Source organism: Anas platyrhynchos, chromosome 15, assembly GCF_047663525.1.
Source record: "Anas platyrhynchos isolate ZD024472 breed Pekin duck chromosome 15, IASCAAS_PekinDuck_T2T, whole genome shotgun sequence".
In the NCBI taxonomy this organism is placed as follows: Eukaryota; Metazoa; Chordata; class Aves; order Anseriformes; family Anatidae; genus Anas; species Anas platyrhynchos.
The window spans coordinates 2,669,490-2,693,508 of NC_092601.1; the positions used below are offsets into that span (position 1 = coordinate 2,669,490).

The 24,019-nt window shown below is 37.5% G+C and overlaps 1 protein-coding gene across 7 annotated transcripts in view; it reads right to left on the reverse strand.

Moving 5' to 3' along the window:
* The window catches only part of PARN (poly(A)-specific ribonuclease), a 66,971-nt gene that overhangs the window by 16,020 nt on the left and 26,932 nt on the right, over positions 1-24,019 (reverse strand). For all 7 annotated transcript variants that reach the window (XM_027468864.3, XM_038186741.2, XM_027468869.3 and 4 more), the window contains 2 exons: positions 20,257-20,343; positions 13,713-13,787 (listed from right to left, as the gene is read on the reverse strand). In XM_027468864.3, the coding sequence (XP_027324665.1) occupies positions 13,713-13,787; positions 20,257-20,343 (162 nt within the window). The remainder of the gene's footprint in view (positions 1-13,712; positions 13,788-20,256; positions 20,344-24,019) is intronic.

Sequence of the window (24,019 nt, forward strand, 5' to 3'; positions counted from 1 at the left end):
CACATAAACAATTTTATGGAGCCACACAGACAAGTTAATCTTGCACGGTTCTGATCTGAAAAACAGCTCCCTTAAGGGTTTTAAATACATTCTCTCTGATGCTCTTCTGGTGAACAATGTCCCTGCTGCCAAACAAACCAAATACAGTTACCTCACCCTGTAGTGCCCATGGAAGAAATGCATTGCTAGAATACCTGGTGAATTCTAACGAACTGAAGAGAACATAAGGTTTTTATTTACTTGTTTTTAAATCATAGAGAAGGCAATTTTTTTATTTTTTTTTTTGTGAGAAACCTGACATACTAACCACCAGCTCCACATGGCTGCATTTCATTACCTTGGGTGCAGCTGTAAAAGTTAAGTTTCTGCCTTGAAGTCGAATAATAGTAATTGCATATTATTTCAGGAAAGATTTCTAGATGACAGCATCTTCCCTAGTTATTAGGCAAGCTATTAAACAGGCTGGCTGACACTGAGTGACCCAAGAGGAATGTGTACAAAGATGCTCTTTCACCAAGTCATTACTGTCATACAGAGCAAAATCCTTATAATAACCACAATCTATAAATCACAAAGAACTACACAGATTAAGGTTGTGATACTAAACACTCAAATTTATGAAATGATAAAAGTAAAATATCACCTATGAAGTATTAAACTGCATAGATGCTTTGAGACTACTCCCTCAAATCAGACTGACGGTGTTCAAATTGTGAGTAGCTAATTCAGTGCTTTGTTTTATTCTCATTACTCGTGACTCACGTGTTGTTTTTTTTCCCATTTGTTTTTTAAATTGTCCAATTTGAAAATAAAGCTCATTATCTCAAGAAGCTAACAAGTGCCTATTTTATAAACAGAAAGCAGAAGTAAAGACCACACATCCCAAACTAGAGAATATATATTTTAATTAACCTAAGTGGAATTAAATTGGCCACTACACAAAGCATCCAGTCATGGCTGGGATCCCCCACACAAACATATTAACATATTGGCAGAAAAGTCATAAATGAAAATTCTCCAAAAAGAAACAGCACATGATCATGTGGCCATGGACTTTATCAATGGAAGTGTAATTGACCTCCATTATGTTAAACATTAGTGAAACTGGTATTGCAATATTCCCCCACCCCCACTTAGCTGATAAGCAGTTTTCAGACTTCAGTATACCTGAAAAAGTTCTACTGTAAGGCACTACGCTGTTTGACAACTGACTAGTCAGACCAGAAATTGTAAATGCATTTCTCCAACCTCTCCCTCTCAAATTATGAAAATTACTGATAGTTGCTAGTGCTGATTCAACATTTAAAAGGATTGAGTACACTCTGCTGGCTTCTCTCAGAAAGATACGTGAACTTGATTGACAAAACCCTCACCAATTGCCAATATTTCTGTTTACTGCTGCTCTTTTCCTACCCTCTCCGATTTCTCCCAGGTCAGCCTTTTCGTGGCAGTCTGTCTCATACTGGCCTCATAACTCACCATACCCCTAAACATTCCTTAGTGTTAAACTCATGGATCACAGTTCTGCTCCGGCCATGCACTACTCCCAACTTCTTTTATAAATTGCATGTTTCTGCTGCCATTCGATGCCACTTTTCCCTTGTGTTGCATTATCCAGTTCTGTTTTTTATCCCAGTTTTCTACATACAGGTTAGGCCTTATCAACTACAATTTTCTTTTGTATCCAAGGTATTTCAGAACAGGCCCACTCACAGCTTCTTTGCTGCCTCTAAACATGCCAACTAGTTCCCAATCTTACCCTGTTAACTTGCTCCCTGGCTATCACCTTGCCTAAAACAAGGGAGCAGGGCTGGCAGAGGGGCTGGCACCAGACGCTGGTCCAAGCACTACCACAAAAACCCTTGGTGATGCATAAGTGGTTACAAGACCCCATGCCTCGTTCACACACCAAAAGGACCAGGACATCCCAAACAAGTAAACAAAAACATATGATAAAAATGACTCCACTACCATTTTTTTTTCCCCGCTTAGAAGTCTGTTTTGACAGCCAAAATAAAAACCACTGTAAGAACAGCGACAGGCTGGTAGCGCATTCCTTCCCCCACCAAAGTAAATGGACAAATTGTAAAACTATAAATAATCCTTAGGATTAGAAAGGAGGCAGGCTACACTGGCCCTAACCATGCCTTTTAAACGACCAATAAACTACTATTTTTTTTGTTTTCTTTCCAAAAGATTGTTCACTTCGTGCCTATGCAGTACCCCAGAGGAAAGTACAAGCAGCAGCCATTCGAATACAGAAACACAGTGCAGATCCAACCTCATGAGCTTTGTGCACTTTTTTACTACTTCAAGAGAACGAAATCCTAAACTAGATATTTCATTGTATTATCTAGCAATTTTCAGAGAAATGACCTTAAGAGTAACTAAGAGCCCTATGTTGCTCTTAGCTCTGACAAAATAATTAAAAACGAACAACAAAACCCAACTAAACATAGTGGACAAAACCACTTTCTCAGGTATATTTATCTCAATAATATGTACAAAAAAAAAAAAAAAAGCGAGCTAAACCTGCTTGCTTTTTCAACAGCAACACCTGAATGCTTCTTTAAATCCTGCTTTAAAACTGTTGGGTTTCAAATCAGCCGTTCTAAGCCAAACAGCTGAAGAGCACAGTGGAGTTTTAAGGGAGCAAATCCATCTGATGCTGCTACTCTCAGAGCCGTCTAAAGCCCCATCAGTTCCCAAGCGCAAAGCACCTACACAAGACAGGCACGATTCTTTAAAGCTTTGGTTTTCAACCCACACTAGCAAGGCAGGTAGTTTGTTGAGTTGGATGTATTTAGCATGCCCCTTGCTAGAGCTTTTATTAAAACAAAACTACCTTGAAAGTAGTTTTTCCCCTTTCAGCAGAATTATCCTGCACAGGTCCACTTCTCATGGAGTTGAGCAAATACATTTCAACTGTGACTGAAGGGAGTCAAAAATAACTGCTAATTCAGCTACAGATCACCTGCTTTCCATTTGCCATAACAGCTGCGCTGCCACATTTGAGCCCTTTTGCACATGCCAAGGTAAGTACAGCGGGCTTGCATAGCATTACCAAATGAAGTGACACTTCATTAACATGTTCCTCAAGATCCTTGTCCTCAAGGAAGGTTAAGAATTTAAAAAAAAAAAAAAAAAAAAAAAAACTTATTGCAAACTCTTTAAAAAAATAACATGATAGTCAAGAATTAGATTGAGTAAAGTCCTCTAGGATCATCCTGCACTGAAGCATCACGAAGGGAAAGTCTGAGTTTGCTCTGACAGCAAGAAATAAAAGGTGTCTAAAAATGTTGGTTTAAAAATAAATAAATAAATCGCTACTACATTATTCTTTGGAGTCCATGAAGAAATTCCTACCTTTGAATAAACCACTCTCATTCTGAGACACAGGTACAGAATTCAGTATAAAATGTACAAGGACAAGTCACGGTGTTAAGGACACTATTTTACAAGTCACTAAATATATCAATTTTGTTATTTAACTCCATGCCTAATTTTACAAGCTGCATACTAACTGCACAAAAACATAAATAAGGATAGTGAAGATGTATTTCCTTGGTCAACAGAACCAGCGTACTGGAGATTGGTGGACAAAAGCTGTTTTACAATGAGGGATCTGTCCTATCTAAATTACACATGGGATTAGCAGCTATTTGCAGGCTATATCAGAACTGAAAACATCAACTTGTACATGGCACGGACCATCTCTATTTTCTCCTCCTGTATTAGTCTAAAGACAGTGGAACGTGTTAACACAGATTTTAAAACAGACTTTTTTTTTTTTATAAAAGACTGCTTTACAAAGATTGTCATTTCTTGAAACCTGAATCAGGGTAGAGGGAGCAGTGTCAGTGTGACGGCAAAGCAGCCCTCCACCTTGCGAAGGACAATGGCCAGGTTAGCCAGAGAGCAAACCAAAATGAGTCTGACTGTCTGTTTTGAAGAAAATGGGAAAATGAACAGGTGATCTGAAATAAGAGTTTTACAGGCAAGAAGACAAAAAAAAAAAGTGCCAAGTACAAAGCATAGCAAAGAAAGGGAAAAGAACCTTAGACAGTATTTTAAACCCAAATATTATAAAGGAGTTTTAAAAGAAACAGCCTACTGACTGTTCTGTGTGTTCCCACAGCACCAGAACAAAATATGCAATAAACGAATTTTATCTTTGTATGAAACAAAGCAAAACAAAACCACATGCGCCCACTGAACAATGTTTGGCGTTCCTCAGGTGCTGTCTTCCCCTTCTATGCATTTGCTGATATCCTGGGTTTGTTCTATTGCCATTTAACAGGACTAGGAACAGTTTAAAGGCAAGACTCTTAGATTTACAATACCTATCATTATTCTTAAAAACACAGACAGGAAACTGCAGCCTCACAGTGCTAGGCCTAATATTTTATGTAAATTTTAGTCATATACATGCACTTACTTGGATGTGATACAACATCCTTAGAAGTTCAGATACATGTGCAAAGAAAATCTCTTATGCTCTTTTCATTTCCACATTGTAAACATTTACTTAGAATTTTTTGTTGTTGTTTTAAATAAAAATACCAAACATGTCTAACATGCTTGTAGATACCCTGTGTATCATTCTTGCACAAAATGTACATAGGAACTTTATAAGTAGAAAATTAAAGTGAAATGCTTTTTTTATACAGGTTTGTTGGTGCCACAGAATCAAGCTTCTCCTTGTAAACAGGTATGCCAACAAAGTATCGGAATGGCATCATTGCCTCATCTCCACAGTGCACAGCTGCACGTGGTAGATAAGTCATTTGGCATTCACAGAGCAGCTACTGGGGGAAAAAAAAATCTCTCCACAGAGAACACAGATGACAGTACAGTCCACTGAGACATTTCACACTACATACATGTACACCGATTGTTAGGATTTTAACTTTCTTAAAGTAGCAGTTTAAGTACTAAAAAAAGTCAAACTGTTTTGCCTTTGCACCCTGTTTAAACGCCTCAGTAATAGAAACAGAATCTGTGAAATAAATTAACCCATTTGAAAAAAAAAATGCTAAACAGATGAAAAGCTAGTCAAAAGAGTTCCAAGATTATATTAATAACAAACTTATATTCAAACTTGCATGGCACAGGGTTAGTTTTTTGGTTTTTGTTAGTTTGTTTGCTTTTTGTTTTTTAAGCAATGAGAAGAAAACTTTGCCACAGGTGCCTAACAGCAAGTCCATCCCTAATCTGTCCTCTACATCACTAATGTTGAAAGTTGTAAAACAGCTGTGTTGTGATTTTAGATTTCCAGCTCTAATGTAAGACAAGGACTAGAATATATCATTCAACAATTTCACTTCTTGTTACAGACAAAACTCCTGAATCACACAAATACAAAATTCACCATATCTCGTTGCCAGCACTTACTAGCACAGAAATGCTAGTAGAACTAGTAAAATGTTCAGATCTGTTAATATACATAAAGTATACAATGTACAGAACACTTCCTTTCCCATAAGATAGGTCTTTGAGTAACAGTAGATGTTGGGAACGGATTGCTCAGATCTGAGATTTTTTCTGGAAGGCATACCACAGTGTGGGGCTAGCTAGCTAGGCAGCTGAATTCATCTAACAGCCTGTTACCAGACGGGGGGAATCTCCTTCCTTGCTCCTTAGCCCCTGCAAGCTGCATGGTCTCATGCCCTTCTTTATGATGTTTCTCTGGTTTATAGACCTGCTGATGAGCTAGGTGACCCCCACTGAACCAGCAGCAATTTTATTTATTTATTTTTTTCTGGGCACAGAATCAGCAAAAGGAAAGCAGTCACTGTTAGAGTAGGACAAGAGTCATGCCCTTTATACATGAAGGATTACAACTGGCACAAACCATTAACTACATTTTAATGCCAGCAAATTAAATATTTCAGTTAAGGCAGAGCAGTCACAGGAAGCAAACTCCTGCAAATCTGGTGACATTTCTGATGTTTGTTAATAACTTCAGATCAAGGAAGTAGCGAACTGAGCTTGGACACATCCTCGAGGCAGTGCTGTTCAGTGACAGAGGCAGGTTCACAGCAATTCAGGCAGTTCTCAATTCAAGCCTATTAATGCTCCAGGTCACTGTTAAGACACAGGTAACAAGCCCACCCACCATACTGGGCGATACACTGGAGAATGGCTGCACTGCATTGCCAGAAGTAGCAAGTTCCCTAATGCATGAAACAAATGCACTGATACCATCAATAAAAGAAAACCTGTAACTTTTCCATTTTGATACCTCTTGTTGCCTATGAGGAGTGCAAAACCTACAGACTCACTGCTCAGGCACAATTTCTGTCTTAGACATCCCAGCGAAACCATTTCACTCAGGCCCTTACGTTGCCTGCATACACATGGAACAAAGATCCCTGCAATCTTCTGTAAAACAACATGCAGCTTCAAGGCAACATGGTTTAAGAAATCCAACTTGCACGAACATAATTCTTCAAAGAATCTAGGTGATGCAGTAGATGCTACTTACCACTTCCCCAAATTCAGTGAGAAGAAATTGAAATGCACACAATCTCAATACACTCGTATACAACTTTAAATTGCATTGGTAAGTATTCATGCTAAGTAGAAGATTGTACAGTAAACCTTGTAATACCCTGGTGAAGTATGAAATCTAGTCCTCTCTGAGAACTCACAGGTTCAGAAAGATTAGCGATTTAAACAAAAATCATTGAAAGGCTATCACAGTTTCAGCTGCTGCACCTGCTTTAGTCTTTTGCTCCCCTGCTGTCTAAATACATTGCTCCACTCAGTGCCTAGAGGAAGAAGATATCTTGCATGCAGTAATTCTGTATGAGCTCATGTATCAGGGCATTAACACATGGAAGAACTTAACATTATTTCAATGCTTGCCATATAGGATGAGCAGTTGCTTTTCACATGTACTTAAAATTTCTGGTTAACTGTATTTATTACATTTGAAAACAGCGAGAAAAAGGTTCTCAGGAACCTTTTCAAAATTAAAATTGCTTTTAAATTGAAGCTGTGGTCTTAAAAGTATTGTAGGACTTGCTTGTAGCCAGAACATAGACATTATTAAACTGCACCTAAGTGTACCATTTCCAGAATATTTGTATGAGATGCAGGTTCCTCTAAGTGAAGATGCATTGAAACAGTATTTATTTCATACTAACCTTTCCAGAAGAAAAAGCCAATTTTATAAATATATGAAGCTGAACAGCATCCAGAAGCAAGCTTACCTTCCAGCTTATCAAGCTGGAAGTCATAAGAGCCAGAAGTTGTGCACCAAGAGTTCATTCTGAAGTTTTTTATATTTATACAGGCTCATACTGCTTTATCTTTTGTCACTCACTTAAAAAGCATGTGCTCAATGTTTGACAGAAATATTGAGAACTCATGAAGTGCAATTTGGCAACAGTGAGCCCTGTCTCCCATATGTTCAACAAAAGGAGTATCAACCAACAACTCTTTAACAAGCTCTCAGTAATTACCTACTCTGAACAGCAAACCTCAACAGAAAATAAATAATATTTTTCTTTCACAATGTAAGTAACTTAGTTTACAGCAAAGCATAGTGCAAAAAGTGACAATGCATGTAATCTACACCATCACTTCCACAGACTGGTTACTCCCTTTGGCATGTCAATGTGGCAAGTTCAACAAGAACTGACACTAATAGCACAGCCCACCAGAACTCAAAATGCGCAGGCACAGGTTGCACATACAGACACCAGGGATGCAGCATTGTGGTGCCTATGAGTGGTTAACCAGCATTTGTCTCAATGCAGCTCCCACTTGACACCGAAGCTTTCAGACTTTGCAGGGTAATATTGTCTTATACAAGAATAAGGCTTTGCTGCTTCTGCTAGCCACCGGAATGCTGCCAACACACGAGTCACATGAATAATCAAATTAAGCAACAATTCTTGGACATTATTACAAAAAGCAAAATGAGAAGGTTAAGGAATTTGCTTTTTGTTTCCTGAGGTTTCTGTTTTATGTGTTTTAAGCATGCTGTATTCGGATTGAAAATTAAGAGCAGCTCCAAAACTGCATATAAAAATCCTGCCCTTTCCCATATTTGTTTCAGAGGGAAAGAAAGAGGAAGAGGGAACAAGTCTTTTTATACCATGCAAAGATTCAGATACTTTGGGTTAACACTTCAGCAACTAGGAACTGGAATCTGCTCTTCCTTGCCACATACATGCTACGGATCGCCGTGTCAAACAGTTTAATCATTAGTTTAATCTAGCAAAACAGGTTTATTCTTTCCAAGAAGAAAAGTCAATGGACCAATGTTTTATCAAGGGTTTTTTACTGGCTCTTTATGGTTACCATTCATGATTTATGTAACTCAGGAATGCTGTTTTGAAGACCACTGGGATGAATAGATACATTTTATTACTTACATATTTAAAACTGATTTTCATGCGTATTAACATGAGATCTCCAGCATATTCCTAGTGTGCAAGATGAACAAGTTTTTAGTCCATAAAAAAAATAAAGCCAGGAGAGACAGAAGCACCAGAAACAGCACACAAAATCCTATACAAAGCATCATGGTTTAGGAGATCTGTCACTTGTTTGATGCAAAGGATAAGCATGAGAATCAAAATTAATTATAATTTATTATCTGAAACGTAAAACACAAACTGAATAAAAAAATCCCCTCCTCATCAGGTAGAAATTAATCTCAAATGAAAAGCAAAAAATTTCAAAGACGTTATTTTTTTTTTTTAACCTCAGAAACACTTACAGAAAACCAGCTAATAAATAATTTAGGCAGATGCTTTTAGGAAACCCATTCACAGCTAAATGGTTCCAACAATGGGATATTGAGCTAACAGAAGCTGTTTTATACCAAAGCAATTGTTTCAGCTTGAGAATTCAAGCAGAGGTCACTTTATTATTCATTTATACTGAATATTTATTCAATTCTTTTGATTAGTTTTTGAACAGCTGCATAAATCTTGCAACATCTTACTGCTATACTGCTAGACAAACAGGTCAACATGACTCAGTAAATCAGAAACAGGTTAAAATTTCCAAAGCACAGCACACATTAGTTATGTAAAACTAGCACTTGCACAGGTAATACAGGCTAGCACACAGTTTGGGGAACTGAATATAGCTCTTAAGAACTAAGAAATCCTGGCACTAATTGTGTCCGAATGGAAGCAGTAACTTGCCCAATCACACCTGTAGAACCATCTGAGATCTTTTTGCATTCATTTATTCCACTCATCAAATTTCAGGAGTGTCTTACATGTATTTCATTGAAAAAAAAGTCTGACTGCACCCATGCATTCACCTAGGGTTTTTTTTTTTTGTTTGTTGCTTTTGTGTGTTTTAATGATGTTTTTAAAATACATGTCTTTTATTGTCCCTTCTTAGTCTTTGCCCATTCACATCACCACACCTTCCATTTCCTTCACCATCTGCATGCCAGCTGTCCGCTCCCAAGGAACCTGCTCTGGCACTATCACGCCCAGCTGGGCACGTTGATTGGCACAGCCTACAGCAGCAGCACAGATACACTGTAACTGGGACACTAGACCATCACAACTTCAGTGCCACCTTTATATACCAAACTCATTGTATAAGTAATCACAGATGTCAACTTTTTTTTTTTTTTTTAACACATACAAGGATGAAAAAAGAAAAAGGCAGAAGAGGAAAGTTTGTAACGTACAAACCAACTGTATCAACTGGCTATCCTGAGCACACCCATGCAGGGGTGCCTGCGACTCAGCCTTCAAATGATCTGCTGTTCAATTTTATAACTGCACATTAGTTCAGTCCAATATTCAGTATTTGAATTACTGCTGCAACTGAAAAATAAGGATACTTTCCAAATCTGAATGACGTCTAAAAAAAATTGGTAGGCATCCAATCAGTTAACACTCCATCCAGACTATTATAGAACAAATCAGATTTTCATAATTTTTCCCACACATTCTCCTCATTAAAAGGATTCAAAACAAATCTGATTATTAATTTTTTTTTTTACAGTGTTTAAACTCATATCTGAGGCCAAATCTAACCACCCTATAAATATGGGGAAACTTCCACACATCCATCATGTTCTCATTTCATTTATTTTCCATAAATGTTTTTATTGCACATATTACATGTATTAATACCAACTCAAAGCCAGAAGCAACTCTTAAGAGGTAAGCATAAACATGTCTGCAGCAACGTCTTGCTTTGTATCACATTGTTTGACAGCTCTGATGTTGTTTTTTTGTTTTGTTTTGTTTTATAGTCCAGAAGATGCAGACATATTTATATAAACAGGTTCAAAACAAGCCACATCATTAGTTTTTCCTAGGTTCTTTACCTAAACACAATCACGAGGACGAGTAGTGACTTTTATTGCCAAAGCTGTTCATTAAAGAATTTTAAATCAGGAAATAGAATAACAGAATTGATTTTATGATTTATTTATTACAGCAAAAACCAAGAGACTTAAGCAATTTTACAGTAAAAATCGCACAGCTTTTTGGTAATTGAAGTTGCTGTAGTTTATCAGCTTGGCTGGCTGAATACTTTCAGTATATAAGATTTTACTAACCTGATTTCATAAAAATCTATGAAAACTATAATCACCTGAGCTTTCAAATAAATAACTTGTTTCCTAGCACATAGGCCACAGAACAAGCCTCCCAGTTTGTCAATGCATTAAAAAGAAAGACACGGGTGCCAGAAAGATTCAGTTTATATATTCTGCAGACATTCAGTTCTTTCCACAATATCTATTTGCTGTAACAAAATGAACTTGAAAACAAAAAAAAATTGTGATGGTCGTGAATATGTCTGAATGCTTGGCACACAATGGGCTATTAACTCAGTTGATAGTAGTGGGGAAGTTACTGTAGCACTATGTGTGTATACATGTACATGCACACAAGTATATATATAAAACTAATAGCCTTGGAAGTCGTGCCCAGAGAAACAAGCAAGCAGTTTGAAAAGGTGGTGGAAAATGTACAGACAGAAAGTTGCTTTTGTGATTTACAGATATCCTGTACATGAAGGTATCAACTTAAAACCAGAAAAAAAAATAATGTTGTAATTCATCACAAAGACAAATCCTTTTGGAAATGCAAAAAGGTGGCACAATTCCAACCCTTCATTCAATTCTTTCTCAGCATATACCTCGCACATTGAAACCAAACTGAGTAAGATTAATCAGTCTGAAATAAAAAGTTGCAGACATTTCAGATAAGTTCCTACTTCACAAACATCATTCGCAAATACACAGCCCAGAGTACACTTCTACTGAACATAATTTAGATTAAGTCTAAACTTCCAACGTGCTCACTACTGCATGAACAGCATTTCCCTCGAACCTTTGATGGCGTGCCAGTAGCACCGCTGACTATAATGTGGAGATGATGACATGCAAGGAGTGTCAGCAAGTTACACAGCTAGCTAAAAGGGAACCACTTTTATTTTGACATAATTCTTTATTTGTAACTTCTCACTAGGAGTTATATGGTCCATTTGCCTAAATACAGGTTGGGTCAACAATGCTCTTTCTGCTAAAGGGAGGCTGATGGTAAGTACTCATAACTCTCTGCAGAGATAAGTATGTATGAAGAAGTATGATAAATACTCAGAGAATGTTAAAGAATTAGATAATAACGCAGTATTTATGCATCCTAAACCTGAAAGCTTCTTTATTTTAGCTTTGTAAGACAGAATGGTGATCTCAGTGGGTTTTTCTACACTGCTTTTTCTTTTTAGAACTTAAGTGTGGGAATTCACACAGAATAATTCTAAAGTGGGATAAGATTTCAGCCACTTAATCAAAAGTGTTATCTACACTGCTATTCTTACTGGCTCCACAGCATTTGACATGAGCATTTGAATAAATAGGGATGACACTCATAGAACTATCATGTACAATGGTCTATTTCCAGTCATTGTTCTCAGCAGTAAGTTTATGGGTAGTTCCTCAATCCAGAAACCACTAAGGGCTCATGGATCCAACTACAGTCAACTAAATAAAAAATATCTGAAAAACAAACTGCTTTTCTTCATAACTGGAAGCAATACTTCCAGTAAATTCAGAGACATTGGTCACTTTTCTTTTTTTTTTACCATGTGCATCTGAGCAATGTCAGACAGCCTTATGAAAGTTTGTAACTCACTACAATTTACAGGATCCTCATAACCCATGTAAACAGCCATATTAGCTTGCACCTCTTAAAAGCTTAAAACAAAAACAACCATAAACATGCTCAACTAAATCCATTAATTCCAATCTTTTCAAGAGTCTGTTACCCCTCCTCAACCACAACAGTAGTCCATTCTTTGCCCTATATGCAAACATGACTACTATGCAATACTTGCCCCAGTCTCATTTCATTCTATACAAACCACTGCTACTAAAACCATTGTTTGCTACTAATTAGAATCAAGCAACTTGCTTTTTGCTCTGACCAAATAATTGTCCTCCTAAATCCTCCAGTTCTTGGCATTTTATTCAACCTCACGCTCATTGTTCCATTCAGCTCTGATTTTATTTACATTTATGCTCTCATTAGCCATTAAATGGTACTTAACCCAATTACTACTATCTCCTCTCACTCCTCAGGTGCAAGAATCACCATCTGAAAAGCTTTCCTAGCACCAGATACACCCTAGACTATCTTCTCATGCTTCTTTTGACTGGCATGTTAAAGCCAACTCTTTCCTATAGACAGTGTAAACAGAACAGACACGGATATGGAAACAGAATGAACACAGTAACTATAACAATTTATCCTTTACTGTGCAAAGCAAGTGGATAATCTGAACATGAGGTATGATGTTCAGTGACCTATACAATGTGAAATGGGATTATCTAATTCCCAAAGCATTTACAAATATATTTGGCTAATTCTTGATGCTTGCTCAAGAGTGTTACCTTGCACAATACTTAAGTAACATGTTACTGTCTATAGTAATTATATGAATTAGGAACTCAGGTTTAGAAATTGTTTATACAGTCATGCAGTTTTTTCTTTAAAACTAACTCCTCTCCTAAAATCCAAAATATATAAATCTACTGAATAATGAAACAAGAAGCGATATAAAAAAATACAAAAACAACTTCCAAGAAAGTTAAACGTTAAAGGTAAGATCTACATTTCCTGTAGATCTTATCTCCATTGATTTGTCTCAAAGCTAAGCTCAGCTCAAAAGTTCAAATGAAGATTAAAAAAAAATCTGGAGACTTTGCTTGTTTATTAATACACAAATTGTAGACACATTAGCATCCAGACTGAGTTATGAGATTTAAGTTATTTTACATGTGCTCTACAACACACAAAAAGGCTTTCTACTGCAGCTTTCACTTGCAAATGGAAAGAAATCAAACATGCATCAGTCCCACGGATATCTGTAGGTAAAAACAGATCATAAAAGTCCTGATAGTTTTGCTTTGTGCAGAGTGACAGTAAATAACTTTAAAAGAAAACAACACTGCATCAAGTGAAAAAAGTAGCCATACTCTACTTACAGGTTCGGCTCCTAGGAGGGTCATGGAAAACTGTCAACTAAATCCAGTTTGGGCTTGTTGTCTTTGCTGCAACACATGCAGGCACTATGAGTTTTGTTCCTCCTAAAAGATCTGGACTAGCTCAGTGGCTTTGCCATTTGAATCGCAGACACTGTTAGCCTGGAGGATTTTACAAGAGATAGCTGAAGTCCTGGCTTAGTACTGAAGTAATTTCAGAAACACTTACCTATTTGTACTTGTTCTGGCTGACTTAATGATACAAATGCTGATGTGTCATCTATCCATGACACCTGAATGTTACCTAGAAAAGGCAAAAGAAAAGGTTATGACCACAAAAAAAGAAGGTCTCAAAATTGGTCAACACAACATTATATGCTGTGCCATGGAAGACAAAATAGTCAACTAAGCATATTTTCAGCAGAGAATATCTTTTTTTTGTCAACAGGAGTCCATGGTAAAGGTGTATAATTACAAGCCTGGAACTGTTCAGAAAGCAGTGGCCATTAGGGCTGCATGTTCATTCTGTTTACTATTAAACCCTCTTAGTAAGGGCCAAAAGGAAAAAGGCAAGAGATGCGTAACACCTTTCTGATCCTATAGGATTTCTGCTTCTTCATAGCTTCAGCTTCACCCCCCAGTCTTTTAGCAATTCAAGTAATCTTAGTGGTTTTTTTTTTGTTTTTTTTTTTTATTCCTCCTTCCACGTGTCCTGTATAATACTGAAACAAAAACTTGAAGCAATTTTGCTAGGAAATATCAGCTCTGTACCGAGAAAAAGAACAGCTTTTTGGGTTTAAAAACCTCTCCATCCTTCAGAACTGCAACATTTCCTGAAGACACAGCATGGAATGGCTAAGTTATCACTCAGTTACTTTCCTCATACAGACATGCAAGATAAGGGATTCCAGTAGAAGAATGGGGCATGGGGGTAGAAGATGGTTCACACAAGCGGAGAACTCTAGGTATTGTAACACTCTAAATCATCAAAATCTGGTTTGTGCCATACTACACACTATTTCCTGGATGTGCAATGAAAACTTAATTTGAGTAAATATGAGGACAAATGCATGAAACTGTGCACCTCATTTGGAAGCTGTTACCATGGAACAGTGACTGGAAAAACATTCCTCCACTCATCAAGCAGCAATTCCATTTCCGATTCCATTTTAATGTCACATTAGCACAAAAAGAGCTTACAAACAAGCAAAAGCATAAGCAAGGATTCTCATCCCAGACACAAGGACTTACTGTAGTCTGAAATCCCTTTACACCTCCTGTCCTTATCTAAGTGCTTTACTGTTTGTATACTTCAGATACTGAAAATTGCTAGAACTTTTTTTCAGGGAGACTAAGGAAATCAAGTTTATATAATGTTACATCACTGTTCAACCTTCAGACATTACAAGGTTAAAAAAAAGACGCAAACTGACTTAAAACGCTTTTTATTTTCATATGTCTAATCTATTAAAATTTAATTTAATTACACGTTACAAGGTTAGAGAAGTCTCTTCTGAAATCCAGCCAGATAATAAGCAGATTTTCTAATTATAAAAAAATAAAAGCCTAGTTAGATTTAGTTTGCATGCTATACATCTGAGTAGCCAGCTATTTAGAACTTTAAGTTGTGATCATTTTGATCATTGCCAAAACCATACTCAAATCAGTATGGTTTCTGATATTTTCCTATATTAAAGAGCTAAGGCTGCTAGTAAGAGCAGCTTTCCCTGAGAAGGCAAATGTTAGAATTTCTTTAAACACTTCATAAGGCAAATTTAACTTCTAATAATTCAGTCTTGAAAAACACAGGTCTTCACTGCCTATGGGTAAGGATCTTTACTCTATGGAGAACAAGATCTAGGCAACTTAACATTTCACAACATGGGAACTGCCGAAGCTGATTTAAAATTGAAGCTCAAAATTAGTGTGTGTTTGATAGCTTTCTTTAAATATTAGAAACTACTGCAAAAATTAACGTTGCACTAAGGACATAGGCAACTTACTGCTCCAAATTTCTTTAAATATTGAGTCCTCCTTTTTTGCAAATTTTTCAAATTACAATTTTTTCTAATTACAATTTAAGAATTTTTTTTTTTGAGACAGCTGACATATTCTTCCATAATTCTGCAAGACCTAAGTGCTGTCCAGATTCTGTCCCTCTCCTATATGGAAATTAATGAATTCCATTATCTATCTTGAGCAGACAACAAAAAAGACCAGAAAGAAAAATTATCCTGCATAACTTACAAATGTATCTATCCTTAGAATAAAACAGCACAGAGGATCAGCAATGGACCAAAAATCTCTTGAATGAATTTAGCTGATACCAAATGGACATCAGTGCCCATGTTTCCATTAAGTACCAATTAAAAATAAGTAAATAAAAATCCAATCTAATGATGACACATGATTTCAGGATCGGACACTTATTCATTGCTACTGTAAGGCTGCAGCACTCTAAATGGCTTTGGTATTTTAGATAATTAAGGGTTTCAATACCTGCCAACATATCTTTATACTTACTATCTTTATACTTACATTTATTCAGTTTAAATATATAATCGTACGAGCATGTCAAACATTAAAGAGTGAACACTGAGCTGCAGTCTAAAGAGAACTGCAACAAATGGTCTTTCACAATTCTCCATGCTTAGCAAACACTCTGTTCAGATATGTTGCTTTTTTTTTTTTTTGTTAAGAAATAGGAATTTAAGAAACAAGATTGATAAATGAGGCCATCCAGAAGTATTGCTAGGTACTCAGTAAATATTGTGTATTTCAAAAGTATGGTGAAAGGACAAAAAAGATCTGAAAAGCAAATGCATCTGTACTTGAAGTGCAATATTAAACAATCAACATAGCTGCATGCCAGCTTACTGCAAGGCTAATCCAAATAAGCAACATTCAGCAATGTAATAGAATACTTCTAGAATACTAAAATATTTCCTCTAGAGAACTAAAACAGAAGATTTCTTCTTCTGCACTTTCATAACAGGTCAAATGCCTTCAATACTTTGAAATGACCACTGCTAGCTAAATGACCCTTGTCTATTTGCTACTACACTACTACAGGCAAAAGTCCCTTGCTAAAAAAAAGTTAATGTCAAATAAAGTATTAGAACTTGAAATAAAAAGATCTTCACCTAGCTAGATTAAAACCTGATTTGTTGCTTCTGAGATGAAGGTGGAAAGTAATGTGTGTGTTTGGGTTTTATTATTATTTTAAACAAATAAATTTTAAACCTTTCTATATAAATACAAATAAGCAAACAACATTAAAATCTACAGAATAAAATTATACTGTTAAATTATGTCATTCAGACAGGGTTTTCTTCATTTTTTTTGTACCACAATGATAAAAGGTACGGAAAATCTTCTGTATAAGAGACTAAGTAAACTAGGATTCAGACTTAAGAGAAATTCTTAGAAAGATGCCCGTACATATTTATGGGGAAGATACAAGAACATAAACCATATGAAGGACATACAGGGGGAATTCACTATTTTGTTACTAAACAACTAAGACACATTTAATAAAATATATGAAGTTTTAAAATGAAAGGAAGTTGTCACAGAACAGTTAATATCATGTATAACTATTCTTACACATTTCTAATCAGCTGCTACTTACAACTAAAGCCTTAGCACAGATATTAAAGATTACATGGATCTTCTTTAACAAAAAATAAAAAAATTAAAAGAAATTAACACTCACTACATCAGACAAAAGAAACTGCTGAATCTTTTATTCTGTGAAGAAGGCTTGAAGACTATGTTAAACGCAAACATTAACTGAGAAGGGTTAACAGAGCTTCTACCTTTCTGGCTGGAAGACAGTACAAAGAAAGCAAGAACAGCTGAAGGAAATGTTGGCATGAGGAGGGGGAAGAAAGGCCAGAAATCCATAGAGGAATATAAGATTAAAATAAAAATAATACAAATAATAATAATAAAAAAACACTATACAAAGCTCAGATGTCTATATGAATGCGTGCTGTAGGAGAATACTTTGCATATACTGTGTGCTAAAAATTTTTGTTACACTATATTGATTACCTTTAAAGGGGATATTTTTCAAGTTTTTTTTTTTTAATATATATTTTATTTTTAAGAGGAGTTAAACAGGGAGATAAAAGTACAGGGGGAAACAAGAACGAGTATCACAGTGTATGGAACAAATCCAATTTTGATTCTATGATTCATTTTAAAAAGGTCATTTAAAACTCACATATGTAGTAGCTTGGACTACCAGCACAAGGTTTAAACACACAAAAGGACTGGTTACATTTAAAAGCAATTTATGCATTACAATCACTATGATTCCATGAACTACACTATACCAGTGTTCCCCTCTCTCTCAATGAGAGAGATTACTCTCATACTCTCACAAAGTGTAATACAGGGGTTTGACTCCTGAAAGTACTTGTACAGTGAAATTACATTCACTCATGAGACTGTAAAAACATCTTGCATGAACAGATATGAACTTGGTATGCATACAGTACTGAAAGACTTCAAAATCATAAGCACCCATTCTAGAGTAGGGAATGTAAAATAGTACCAAGCTTGACACTGCAGTCCCTTCAGCTGTCTCACTGCTTTCATCAGAAACTTAAAGGAAGATTACAACTCTGCTTCAATTTGTACTAGACTAAAACAAGTTCAAAATGATTTTTCTATAACATCAGATTAAGGTTACTGTGTAATTTAACAACTGATTTATAATTCAGGTAAAAGTTTAATTTAAAACTATGTTCATTCAATTGGCATTGTAAATTGGGATAATTGATGTCTGTTGTAATTGGGGTAATTGATATCTGTTGCTGCCATGATTTTTGGTTTCTGGCAAGTCAACCTCACATTGATTTCCAGGAGATCCCTGCCTTTTTTGTACTGTATTTCATTTCAGTTATTGAGAGTGCATTGTCTTCAGTACGTAAAAGCACCTCATTTACTATCTAACAGGAGAACTATGAAGTAGTTTTCTTTACCACACCATACATTTTTCTTAATCTCTTGTTCAAAAGCACCTACCTAACCGTCCTTATTCTTCCACGGTCCTTCCCTAGGTAAAAGCATAACAAGGGGACAGGAGAAATCACCCCATACTCTGTGTCTCTGTCCAGCTACAGCTGAAAAAGCATGGGTGTTCCTAGAATTTTGGAAGACATCACCCGCAGTTTGCATGGCAATAAACCTAAAATAAAATGTGAATTAAGCACTTTCCAAATACCATGAATTTGTAAATCCAGATCTGAAATCCGTAAAAACTAGAGAAATAACACACAGCTCTGGAATCCGTAAAAACTAGAGAAATAACAATTTCAAAATTGTTCAATATTTCAGATGTGTAAGCCTGACACCTGGTGGTAGTGATACATACTCGCGTTTTATAACAGCACTGAAAAGAAGGAATTGTTAAAATAATTTACATAGCTGAGCCTTCAAAAGCCTATAGAAATAATACCAAACTGTACAGGTTCTTAATCCTGTAAGTCCACCTCTTGAAGAATCTCAGCACCTTTCTATATTCTAGACTTACCAAATGGGAATATTAAGTTCTATTCTGCATCATAATGGCATCATACTGCAGTGCAGATCAAGTCAGAAAGAACCAAGTCAATTTTTATATGTTCAGAGACCCTGCATAGATTACTGAATCATAATTATAGGTGAAGAAGAGACAAATGCTATTACTATGTAAATCAGAGTGGCAATCTACAGCAAGCCCAAGAGTAACAACAGAGTATTCTGAAGGACTTCTATCCCTCTACTTGTAATTAAATATCCTTATGGTTAGCGTAGTAATTTTGTCAGTGGAGGTTAGTTTCAGGCTTGCCCTGTATCTTTTTGCCAAACTGCAAACTCTGACTTAAGTCATTAAACATTGAAAATCAAACATTTTGAAACACCTACAGTATATACTGATCAAGTACTAGCCACAGGCACCTCTTCATTTGCTTTTCTCCAAAAGGGGAAAGGTCCATTTCATAATACAGACAGAACCAGTTAGTCACTTTTCTACTTGCAAGACCAGAAGATGTCTTTTGAAGTATTACCTTACTTATCTGTAAGCAACTAGAAACTAGTCTACAATAAAAATCTTGGAAACAACAACCAACATAAGGCTACAGACCTATGAAAGATCACTCCTGTTCTGTTTTAACAGCACAAGGCACAACCAGTGCTTTCTGTTGCAAGAATTACATATCAAGAGATCAATGCCAGTTACAAAGGACCTCCATGTCCTTAAATTATACACACTATTACTTAGTAGAGGAGTAATAGGACTACCCAGTTATTGATAGCTTTTGTTGTTGTTGTTTCCTCCAACTTGAATGGTGTTCACAATATCAAAATCAAATTTTAAAGCTTGCTTGCCTAAACTCACGTAAGTTGCAGTTTTGCTTTAAGTACCCTGCGGGATGAACCTTATTTCTCAGATCTTGATCTACCTTTCCCATTCCCTTCAGCCACCTATATAGTAAACCCTTAACTCCTCCCAGGAGATGCTATGAAAAACAGGGTCAAAGGTCCACAATATGAAATAAGCACCAAGTAACAAAGATTTCTAAAGAGCAGGTCAGCAAGGCAGACATTTTCAACACATCACTACAAAACAAGTCCACAGGACACCATTCAAAATCACTAAAGATCACTTATCGTTGCTTATACTAGGAATAAATCTGCATCCACAAATTAAAAATAAACCCAGAGGTACTTGCTAACAAAAGAGGAAAAGAAAAGATGTAAGTATAGATCATATTACTCACCAAAGGCACTAAAAAGCTGGTAAAGGTCACTCGTCTTCCACTCTTTGGGAAAAGTAACATGAAGAACATGATCTCGTTTAGGCTGTACTGCAAAACAAGAAGTTACTTGTTAGAATAAGAATTACCATTGGTATCTTTAGAAAACCCTAAAAGAAAGTTACCTAATACGGTCCCATAGCTTTATTTTTTTTATTATTTTTTATTTTTTAAAGAAAACACGACAAGACTTATAAAACCACATCAAGCACAAGTGAAAACATGTTTGCAATTATGCATGAAGTAGATATACAGATAAGCTAGTACTTGAGGCAGCATTTTGTGGGCAGTTCCTGCTGCATGTAATTCACATCTTTTGTGGCAAGTTCTAGGACAGAAAAAAAAACAAAAACATCCTCCTCGTGCTATAACTAGTTTAAGCAAATCGTTAGCAATAATTCAATTATACCATTTTTCTGTCAATAAAAAAAACTTATTGTGAAACAATGTTCAATGTAGTTTTTTACATAACAGTAGGCACAAGCTAGATTATACACACTAACAGACTTCTTTAAATTAAAACTACACCAGGAGAGGCCAACCTCTAACAAAGAGGCGCCAAATAAACCTCTGGGGTACATGATTTACTGCACCAATTTCTTAAAGGCAATTCAAGACATAGCTACACACAACTATTCCCCAGGGTTTGGTACTGGGGCCAGTCCTCTTTAATATCTTACTGATGATCTGGATGAGGCGATCAAGTGCAGCCTCAGTAAATTCGCAGACGACACCAAGTTAGGTGTGTGTGTCGATCTGCGTGAAGGCTCTGCAGGAGGATCTGGATAGGCTGGACTGATGGGCAGAGGCCAACTGCATGAAGTTCAACAAGGCCAAGTGCCGGGTCCTGCACCTGGGGCGCAATAACCCCAAGCAGAGCTACAGGCTGGGAGATGAGTGGTTGGAAAGCTGCCAGGCAGAGAAGGACCTGGGAGTATTGGTTGATAGTCGGCTGAGTATGAGCCAGCAGTGTGCTCAGGTGGCCAAGAAGGCCAACACCATCCTGGCTTGTATTAGAAGCAGTGTGGCCAGCAGGGCTAGGGAAGTGATTGCCCCCCTGTACTCGGCTCTGGTGAGGCCGCACCTCGAGTACTGTGTTCAGTTTTGGGCCCCTCGCTACAAGAAGAACATCGAGGTGCTTGAGCAAGTCCAGAGAAGGGCAACAAAGCTGGTGAGGGGCCTGGAGAGCAAGTCTTATGAGGAGCAGCTGAGGGAGCTGGGATTGTTCAGCCTGGAGAAGAGGAGGCTCAGAGGCAACCTTATCGCTCTCTGTAAGTACCTTAAAGGAGGCTGTAGTGAGGGGGGGGTTGGTCTGTTCTCCCACGTGCCTGGTGACAGGATGAGGGGGAATGCGCTAAAGTTGTGTAAGGGGAGGTTTAGATTGGGTATTAGGAAGAACTTTACTGTGAGGTTTGTTAGGCACTGGAATGGGCTGCCCAGGGAACTGGTGGAGTCACCATCCCTGGAGGTCTTTAGAAGATGTTTAGATGTTGAACTTAGTGATATGGTTTATTGGAGGACTTGTTAGTGTTAGGTCACGGGTTGGATTCGATGATCTTGAAATCTCTTCCAACCTAGAAATTCTGTGATTCTGTGACAGAATTATATGATAAGATTTCTACTTAACCACAATGAAAAACTCTCAGGAAAAGAGTCTCTCCTCTTTGGTATACAGATATGCGAGTGACTCACCACAGTGAATTTCACTCCTGAATTGTTTGATATGAACTTCTCTAGTTTCTGATGTCTTTTGTTCTCAGCATTAAAATAGGATAGTTTTTCACAGTGGACCTTACTCATAGTGCATACGTCCAAAAATCATAGAATCATAGAATATCCTGAGTTGGAAGGGACCCTTAAGGATCATCAAGTCCAACTCTTGACACCGCACAGGTCTACCCAAAAGTTCAGACCATGTGACTAAGTGCACAGTCCAATCTCTTCTTAAATTCAGTCAGGCTCGGTGCAGTGACCACTTCCCTGGGGAGCCTGTTCCAGTGTGCAACCACCCTCTCTGTGAAGAACCCCCTCCTGATGTCAAGCCTAAATTTCCCCTGTCTCAGCTTAACCCTGTTCCCGCGGGTTCTGTCACTGGTGTTAATGGAGAAAAGGTCTCCTGCCTCTCGATACCCCCTTACGAGGAAGTTGTAGACTGCGATGAGGTCTCCCCTCAGCCTCCTCTTCTCCAGGCTGAACAGGCCCAGTGCCCTCAGCCGTTCCTCGTACGTCTTCCCCTCCAGGCCTTTCACCATCTTCGTAGCCCTCCTCTGGACACTCTCCAACAGTTTCATGTCCTTTTTATACTGTGGTGCCCAGAACTGCACACAGTACTCGAGGTGAGGCCGCACCAGCGCAGAGTAGAGCGGGACAATCACCTCCCTTGACCTACTAGCGATGCCGTGCTTGATGCACCCCAGGACACGGTTGGCCCTCCTGGCTGCCAGGGCACACTGCTGGCTCATATTCAACTTGCTGTCTACCACGACCCCCAGATCCCTCTCTTCTAGGCTGCTCTCCAGCGTCTCATCGCCCAGTCTGTACGTGCAGCCAGGGTTTCCCTGTCCCAGGTGCAGGACCCGGCGCTTGCTCTTATTGAACTTCATGCGGTTGGTGATGGCCCAGCTCTCCAACCTATCCAGATCCCTCTGCAAGGCCTTTCCACCCTCATTCGAGTCCACAACTCCTCCAAGTTTGGTGTCATCAGCAAACTTGCTCAAAATACCTTCTATTCCTACATCCAGATCGTTTATAAAAATATTGAAAAGTACCGGCCCTAAAATGGAGCCTTGAGGGACCCCACTGGTGACCGCCCATGATTTTCCGTTGGTAGAAAATCACTCCACCAACCACTTATTATTGCTATATTCAGGTTTCACATGTACTTAACCCAATTATGCAAGGTCAAACCTGCTCGGTTTTATTGCCACATTTGGTTAAGATGCAACTTTGCACTGTTACTGAACAAAAGACTTGTGGACTGCTCACACCACGAATAACTAAGCATTAGTAATTACTGAAGTTTAATTTTGGCTGGTGGCTATAAACAAAGTTTGCTCAGCCTGGTATGTGCATTATAGCAAAACAGATGTATGTTTCTGGATGTAACTCTATTCCACCAACCAAGGTTTTCACTTTTGCATGAAATTGAGAACCATAGCTTTCAATAGTTAGTGTTTCCTGAATAGATGGCACAGATTTTAATAGGCTTTAATTTTAAGCCTTCCCACTCACTTCCAAAATGCCCATGTAATTTTTAATTCCCAAATAATTTTTGAACTCCTTGTGTAAAGTCAGTAGGACACAACAGCTACTTGGAGGCCTGTAAAACAAAAGTTCCTAAAACAAACAAGGCATGACAACAATACCAATTTCTAAGTGCATCTATTTTCTATGGAAATAATTGCAGAATAACTCAATGACAATGTTAAAATACTAAAAGAAATCTTCACAGAAGTTCCACTATGAACACAGAAACAGGAAAAATTACAGTCCTAACTCAGCATCTCATGACTAAAATACTGAATGCTTAATGAAGTCAGTGGAAAATAGGTTTCATAACTTTTGTGTTGAGTAGACTACCAATGTGGAGCAAAACCAAGTAAAGAGCCCGATTTTTGAGGTGCCAAAATACAGAAGACCAGAATATGACCCTGTGGTAAGTTGCAACATATCTAATTGGTTGGTTAGTGAAATCCATGCAGCTTAGAAAAACATGAAGTGGTCACCT